The following is an 8,558-nucleotide window of genomic DNA, read 5'->3' on the forward strand; positions in this document are numbered from 1 at the left end:
ACGGTGCCTACTGCGCAGACGCGAACTCCTCCTTCCGCGCAACTGACGCAAGGAGACTGTAATCGGTGCGTAATTTATCCCGTGTGACCTTGAGTCTTTCCTGCCGGGAAGGACCCGGGCTGTCTGAGGTGTTGCCTGCATGGTCCTCTTCTCCTTCTCTCATCTCACTGGGCCCTCTGTCTCCGCAGCCGTGACAACAGGGCCGGATTTTTCCACACTGCTGTTGCGGAGCATGCGGTCGGCAGGTCCTGGTTCCGGGAGCGGCAGTCAGGTAGTCTCCGGTCAGGCGACGCGCGCGGCGGCTCGGCGGAAGAGCGGGCCTCTGGGCAGCGGTTGGCCAGCTCCCGCCCCCACCCCACGTGGGTGGAGGTTTCCAGAAGCGGAGCCACCACCTCGCCGCGCAGCTCGGGGCCTGTGGAGTGCTGGTTTGCTGCCTTGTAACCCTGTGTCCATCCGCCATGATAAGTGCCAGCAGAGCCGTAGCCGTGCGTCTCATGGGCGCCACAGCCTTCCGGGGCCCCGCGGCCGCTCGTCACCAGGTGAGGAACTTCGGCGCCTTCCGGAAAGAGCTCCGGGCCTGCTGAGTCGTACCCTTCGGGGTCGAACGGGAAAAACTTGGGAGGAGGGGTCAAGCGAGGTAACGGACCTCGCGTAGTTGGTACCGGTGGCTCACGGCCTTGCTCTGGGTTTGCCCCGAGCCCTGTTTAGTCACATACCTTGAGTTTGGAGTCTTACCCACTAATTCACAAGGTAGTGGTCCTGATAGTCCGACCTGTGGCTTGGTACAGGTGCTTGACCTCTGGGGTCGGGTCTGTAGTTTATTAGAAGGCTGAGCTACTCTGGGTTAATTCTCTGCAAATTATAGAGTGTGCAAGGATCTCGTTGCTATTATGAAATAAAGTGTGTGTGGGGGGGGTCACGTTAGAAATTGAAAATCCAATTTAAGTGCTTAGAAGTATCTTTTCAAAAAACTTGATTTATTCGTTATTTAGAATAATCAGAACAGGAAGAAAGGTCGTGGACTGGTTCCTCTTGATATGAAGTTAGAAAAAGTACATCTTTTGAAATGAGACCTAAAGATTTCCCAAAGTAGTTGCATGGTAGTGTCGGTGGAAATGTCTATGGGTGTCTGTACTTGAGTGCACATATTCAGGTCCAAGTGTACAAGACTGTGGATTAATTTTTGAAGCATTTTAATTGTGTTTCCCTAAAGCCATGATTTTCCAGAAGAAAGTTTTGTCCCCCACAGCACATCTTCCAATGTCTAGGTTGTCATGATTTTGAGAGGTGCTTACTTTCTGACTTGTTGGTAAAGGTTAGGGTTCCTGCTAAGCATCCTACATTCAGCCTTTCACAACAAATACTGGTTGAAGATCAATAATTCCTATGAAAAAAATCTGCCATGTAACTCAAAACAATTTTATATTTGCTTTTACCCGATTGGTCTGGAAAATTTTGTAGTTATATATGACCTCTTAACGTGTTAACGGTTTTTTCATTGTGTGCTTTATACCAGCTGCTATTTAAAACTTTGAAAGTTGCACATGTTCTCAGAAAAATAATTCAAACAAGTTCAAGTTTAGTTGATGCAACAACTTTCTTTTCTTTTTTCAGGATAGCTGGAATGGCCTTAGTCATGAGGCCTTTAGATTTGTTTCAAGGAGGGATTATGCGTAAGTATAACTTAAGTCTCTTTGAAAAAAGAATCAAACTAAACACCAGAGCTATGGTCTTATACATTGTGTTAATAGTCGCTCCTCTTCCTATTCATCTGTAATTGTAGTTTATACAGTGTGCTACTGTTGACTCCCATGTAAAATACAAATTTCTAGTATCATGTTGGAAACCATTATTAAGGTAACCCTGGTGTTGTTGTAAATGTCTTACAGATCAGAGGCAATCAAGGGTGCAGTTGTTGGTATTGATTTAGGTACTACCAACTCCTGTGTGGCCATTATGGAGGGCAAACAAGCAAAGGTGAGCATGATTGGGAGCCTGGGGTCACTTAGCTGTCCAATCCGGCATTGAGTACTTAGATGATTCTGAGATTTACTGCTGTTATTTTTTTTGTTTGTCTTTTGAGGTAGGGGCTCACTCTGTAACCCAAGCAGGCAATAGTCAGTGCTGGAATTGAAGTTACAGACAGTTGTTAGCCACCATATGGGTGCTGGGATTTGAACCCAGGTCTAATGCAAGAATAACCAGTGTTCTTTACCAAGGGGCCCATCTCTCTGGCCATAGTTTGTGTTTGTTTGTTTCTTGGTCTTTTTGAGACCTTTAGTCCCAGCACTTGGGAGACAGAGGCAGGTGGATCTCTGTGAGTTTGAGGCCAGCCTGGTCTACATAGCGAGTTCCAGGACAGCTGGGGTTAACAAGGAGACCCTGTGTCAAAAAGACCAAAAAAAAATTTTTTTTTAATTTTTGGAAATTTCATACAGTGTATTTTGAGCAAATTTAGAACCCCCCCCCCCACACACACACACATATACCCCGGCTACCCTACTTTTGCTTTTTAAAGACTTAGGAAATGATCATTTGGGTGTTGATCATTGAATGGATAGGATTTAACTTTTCTGGGGATTAGAGGTGATAATTTACCCTTAGGAGGACTTGAAATGATTTTGTTAGAAGTCTGGCAGTTTTGCATTTCAGAGGTGCAGACTTTAGAAGCAAGTAGAGTTCCACATTCAAGAGCTTCATGTTATGTAGAGGCTGATAGAGTCTCCTTAGTATACATGAAACTTTTATTCCCTCTGGGTTATCAAGAGTTTAAGAGTACCTGAGATTCTAGAGTCTTGCTTGCTTCATTCAGGTACCTTCATGCTTCTTCTAGGTACCTTCATGCTTCTTCTTTCCTCATGCCCTTATCTGAAACAACTTGGGCTACTTGCTTGGTATCAAGAGAAGATGAGCCTTCCTTAGCCCTACTTAGCTTTTTATGTTTTCCTCTGTGTCTGAAATTTTAGCTTCCACATACATTTGAAATATTCACTGAGCAGTATTTATAGCAGTAAAGCATGCCAATTTAGTTTACTATCCTTCATCATTTGTTTTATGATGTGTCTTAAATCATTGCCACAAATAATGTTAGTGATGACTGGTACTTTAATCTTTGTCTTACTTGGGGAATTTTAGGTTCTGGAGAATGCTGAAGGTGCTAGAACCACCCCTTCCGTTGTTGCCTTTACAGCAGATGGAGAACGGCTTGTTGGCATGCCAGCTAAGCGACAGGCTGTCACCAACCCAAATAATACATTCTATGCTACTAAGCGTCTCATTGGCCGCCGCTATGATGATCCTGAAGTACAGAAAGACACGTGAGTAATAGCAAAAACACAACATAGAAGATTGTTTTAAGATCTTCCTGAGCACTAACCATTTTACAGTGTTCATGGGGAAAATCCACACCTCCACTGAAAGAATAACTTCAAATTAAACTCATTTTGCCTTCACAGATTAGGCTTTTGAGTTGGACCACATAACAGGTCATGTATTAACATTTGTTAACGTTTGTGAGGCACTCCTGAATTGAGCAAGTTAGCCTTTACCATGTAAGGCAGATAATGGCATAGAGAGAAACAAGTTTGCCCTTTTTTTGGTCTTTTTAAAATTTCTTCTTTTTCAACTGTGCTTTTAAAAACACAGAGCTATACTAAGAATTAAGAGATATGCTATATTTCTTTAGGGATTGCCTTGTTGGTTTTTTTTTTGGTCTTTGAAACAGGGTCTCCCTGTAGCCCCAGCTGTCCTGGAACTCACAGAGATCCACCTGCCTCTGCCTCCCAAGTGCTGGGACTAGGGCATGTGCCACCATGCCCGGCCTTTGTTTTTATTTTATGTGTGTGTTGCCTGCATGAATGTAACCGCGTCAAGATCATGCAGTGTCAGTGGAGGCCTGAAGAGGGCATAAGATCCCTTGAACTGGAGTTAAGGACAGTTAGCTTACATGTAGGTTCTGGAAACCGAACCCAGGTCCTCTGCAAGAGCAAGCTGTGCTCTTAACTGTTGAGTCATCTCTCCAGTCCCTTGGGTGTTTGTTTAGAGTTTCCCTGTCACTCCAGCCGGCCTGGAATTCACTATGTAGACCAATAGACCAGACTGGCCTTGATCTCAGAGATTCACTCGCCTCAGCTGGGATTAAAGGCATGCACCACTAGACCAGACCTGGCTTTGGTTTTTCTTTTTAAGAAAAAAATCATAGGGGCTACAGGGAGACTGTCTCAAAAAGACAAAGACAAAAGAAAACAAGTTTTTGCGTGCACATGCTTTCATTCATCTCAAGACCTAGTAGAATTGCTTTGTTATATGACACCTTTTTCATCAGCTATAACTACTTAGACAATTTTTAAGCAGTTGCAAAATATCACTTGGTGGGAAATGAGTTTTTTCAAGCTGACTTTTTTTTTTTGAGACAAGGTCTCCCTATTGTAGCCTCAGCTGGCCCGGGACTCACAGATACCCTTTTGCCTTCCAAGTCCTGGCATTAAAAGTACGCACAATCATGCCCCACAATGCTAATTATTTTTAGGCAAAGGCAGGTGGAACTCAGTGAGATCGAGGTCACACTGGTTCACATTGTGACTTCCAGGTGGGCTGTGACTAGGGAAACCCTGTCAAAAAAATCAACAAAAAGACCAAAAAAGGTGAGGGGAGTAATTTAAAGATTTCCAGAAGCTGGTTATGGTGGCCCACATCTTTAGTCCCAGCACTCAAGGCAGAGGCTGGTGAATCTCTTGAGTTAGACACTAGGGCACAATGGCCAGTTTTTTCTTTTTTTTTTTTTTTTTTTTTTGTCTTTTAGGAAGAATGTTCCCTTTAAAATTGTCCGTGCCTCCAATGGTGATGCCTGGGTTGAGGCACATGGAAAACTCTATTCCCCCAGTCAGATTGGGGCATTTGTGTTAATGAAGATGAAAGAAACTGCGGGTAAGTGAATATAGTTCACATCTAGGAAAATTTAAAGAACTGGTGGTTCCTCTGAGCTTATACTAATTAGCTCCATTCCCTGAAGATAAGTCTGGTGCTTTTTGTACAGAAAACATAGGAATGGCAAAATTTTGATAGGTTTGCATACTAAATCTGCAGGTTAAATTTAACTTTCCTAATGAAAGTTGGGTTTGGGGGAGGGGTTGGGGGTTTTTTTGTTTTGTTTTCCATTAGGGGGTAGTGTAGTGTTTTATGTTGAAAGACAGAAGGCTGCCAGTAAGCTTAAGTCTAAAGGTCATTGTACATTGGTGTACCTTCACTGAAATGCTAAAAGTGAGATTTTGAGTTTCCAATGACTACCCCTTCTTGCTCTGAGTATTTAAACCGAGAGCCTCACACAAGCTAGGCAGTTCTAGCACTGATCTACACACAAATACCCCCCGGATCTCAAAACACTGGAGGATGACAACAGTTGTGATATATATCCTAGGCTAGCCTTGAGCTTGAGACCTATTGCTTTGGCCTCTGAAGTGCTAAAATAGTATTTAGGGTTGTTTGTTTTTTGAGATAAGACTCTCCTACTATAGCTTAGGCTATACTTGAACTTATTTTGAAACCCAGGCTAGCCTCAATTGTAATGATCTTCCTGAATGCTGAGATTACCATGCCTGCTGATCATTTGCCTCCTGGGTGCTGGGATAATAATCTGCCTGTTTTATCTGACGTAGATAATAACCAACGTTGATTGGCTGGGAACTCACAGAAATCTGCCTGCACTCTGCCTTCTGAGTGCTGGGATTAAAGGCATGCACCACCATGTCCAGATCCAAGATTGAATTTTATTTTTTTAATTCTTTTCCAGAAAATTACTTGGGTCACACAGCAAAAAATGCTGTGATCACAGTCCCTGCGTATTTCAATGACTCACAGAGACAGGTAAGGTTAATTAGATTTATTTATAGAAAGTAGTGCTATCTTAATAAAAGGGAGGAAAGATGCTTTTATATTTATTTTCTCTAGGCCACTAAGGATGCTGGCCAAATATCTGGGCTAAATGTGCTTCGAGTGATTAATGAACCCACAGCTGCTGCTCTGGCCTATGGTCTAGACAAATCTGAAGATAAAATGTAAGTTTCTGCAGTGAATTCTCTTTTTTTTACTTTGGAATACAGATTTTATTTTTAAATTTATTTATCCTGTGTATGTGTGTGGGTGTACATCTGTCATGGCATACTTATGGGGGTCAGAAGACTAGTGTGAGCTGGTTCTCTCCTTTTCCCATGCGGTCCCAGGGGATTGAATTCAGGCTGTCAGGCTCGATGGTGACAAATACCTTTACCTGCTAATCCCCTCTTGGGGAAGGAGGTGTCTGGTTTCAATGAGTAGTACTGACTGGCCTGGACTTCATTCTGTAGACCAGGCTTGTCTTGAATTCACAGAAGTATGTCTGCTTCTATCTCCTCGGTGCTAGGATTAAAGGCATACTTCACCGTACCCAGCCTTAATTTTTTTTTACACATTTATTGTGTGTGTGAGTGCCGAAGCATACATGTGGAGGTCAGAGGGCAATATGTGCTTCCTTTAATATATTCAAGTCTGTATTGATTTGAGGGGTGTGTATGTTTGTTACCAGTGCCGTGTATTAACAGACTTAAACATAGGCGATTATGAGGTGTCATAACTATTAAATACCCCAGAGAAATAGCTATATTTATCTTCATTTGGTTATTGAATTCATTCCTTTGTGACAGGTTTTATTCCTTGAGGCTTTTTCTTTTTTTCCTAGCATTGCTGTATATGATTTAGGTGGTGGAACTTTTGATATTTCTATCCTGGAAATTCAGAAAGGAGTATTTGAGGTGAAATCCACCAATGGAGACACTTTCTTAGGAGGTGAAGACTTTGACCAGGCCTTGTTGCGGCACATTGTAAAGGAATTCAAGAGAGAGGTTAGTTACCATTATGGTTAATACATAGTTACTGAGTTGTCGAGAATTTCTTAGTTCAGGTTGCACTTTGCTTTGTTTACTTTTTTGCTTTAAAGTAATTAATTGCATTTCAGGTTTATGGGTAAACCAAACTGTTCAGTAATCATAGCTTTAGATTGGGAATAAGCAAAAGACTTAAAATATATGGTACTCAGTTACAGTATTAGAGAAGGAATTTTAGGAAATACATCAGGAGTCCTTGAGCTGGAAAGAGTTGACATCTTAGTCTCCTGACACTAGGAATAGATAATTCAATTATTCCCTACAGATTTTTTTAAAGATAATAAAATTTGTTTGCTTATAAAGAGATGAGCCCTTCATAAGCAAACAAAATGTATTTAACATTGTTACTGCAATTTAAATAAATACTAATCATTCCACTAATGCTATTTATTTTGTGTCTTCATTTTTTGTAGACAGGGGTTGATTTGACCAAAGACAACATGGCACTTCAGAGGGTGCGGGAAGCTGCTGAGAAGGCTAAATGTGAACTCTCCTCATCTGTGCAGGTTAGACATGGAAAAATCCCAGTAGTCTTAGTAGCTGTTTTTAGCCTGAGTTTATTTGAATAGCATATTCTAATTTACCTAGTGGCAGTAAATCCTCATTACAGTTTTCTGATTGTTAAAAACTTTTGTCATGGGCAAAGGAACAGTATGATCATTTGTTTTTTATGAATGAGCTAAATTTTTTAAATATTTTATGTGAATGAGCGTGTTACCTGCATGTTAATGCCCTTGGAGGTCAGAAGAGGGCATCAGATCCCCTAGAACTGGAGTTATGGACAGTTGTTAGCTGCCATGTGGGTGCTGGGGTTCAAACACAAGTCCTGAAAGAGCAGTCAGTGCTTTTAACCACTGAGCCATCTCTCCAGCCCATGGGCTAAAAACTTTAAGCACCAAAATCAGAGGTTTAAGATAGGTGGTTTAGAGCTGGAGGTTATAGCTCAATAGTAGAGTACTTAGCCAGTATATGTACACTCTTGAGGTCTAGTCACAACACTGTTTTTAAAAAAAAAAAAAAAAAAAAAAATAGTAAGTCAGGTATGATGGCACGGGCTTGCAGTTGTAGTTCTTGGGAAGCTTGAGGCTAGAACATCACCATGAACTCAGCCTGGACTGCATAGTTAGTTTTAGAACAGATTGGGCTACACAGCATGACCTTGTCTCAATAAAAAGAAATCGATTTGGGGGACAGGGGGAGCTAGTGATTGAACCCAGGGCTATGCCTGCTAGGCAAATGCTCTATATCCTCCAGCCCAGGGCATTAATTTAACACTAGTGTTGGAGCTGGAGAGATGGCTTAGCAGTTAAGAACACTGGCTGCTCTTCCAGAAGACCTGGGTTTGGTTCTCAGCACCCCATGATAGCTAATAACCATCTGTAATTCCAGTTTCAAGGGATCCAATGTCCTCTTCTGGCCTCCATGGGTTTGCACATAATGTGGTGCACTTAATATTCAGGAAAAATACTCAAAATAAAAACCTGATGTGTTTGAGATGGTCTCACTGTGTAGCCCTGACTGTCCTAGAACTTGCTCTGTGGACCAGGCTGGCTTTTCCTTTTTTTTTTTTTTTTTTTTTTTTTTTTGAGACAGGGGTCTCCCTGTAGCCCCAGCTGACCTGGAACTCACTATGTAGACTGG

At 42.0% G+C, this 8,558-nt stretch overlaps 1 protein-coding gene across 1 annotated transcript in view; it reads left to right on the top strand.

Annotated features, from left to right (window-relative positions):
* Window positions 1–343: 343 nt before the first annotated feature.
* Hspa9 (heat shock protein family A (Hsp70) member 9) overlaps window positions 344–8,558 on the top strand; it is a gene marked incomplete in the record, with an annotated part of 14,900 nt that continues 6,685 nt past the window's right edge. Inside the window, 9 exon segments of the mRNA XM_029564112.1 lie at window positions 344–539; window positions 1,615–1,673; window positions 1,890–1,977; window positions 3,136–3,317; window positions 4,802–4,926; window positions 5,789–5,862; window positions 5,947–6,053; window positions 6,713–6,875; window positions 7,331–7,423. Coding sequence (XP_029419972.1) covers window positions 459–539; window positions 1,615–1,673; window positions 1,890–1,977; window positions 3,136–3,317; window positions 4,802–4,926; window positions 5,789–5,862; window positions 5,947–6,053; window positions 6,713–6,875; window positions 7,331–7,423 — 972 coding nt within the window.

This window comes from Nannospalax galili, unplaced genomic scaffold, assembly GCF_000622305.1.
Source record: "Nannospalax galili isolate Female #2095 unplaced genomic scaffold, S.galili_v1.0 scaffold856, whole genome shotgun sequence".
Taxonomy (NCBI): Eukaryota; Metazoa; Chordata; class Mammalia; order Rodentia; family Spalacidae; genus Nannospalax; species Nannospalax galili.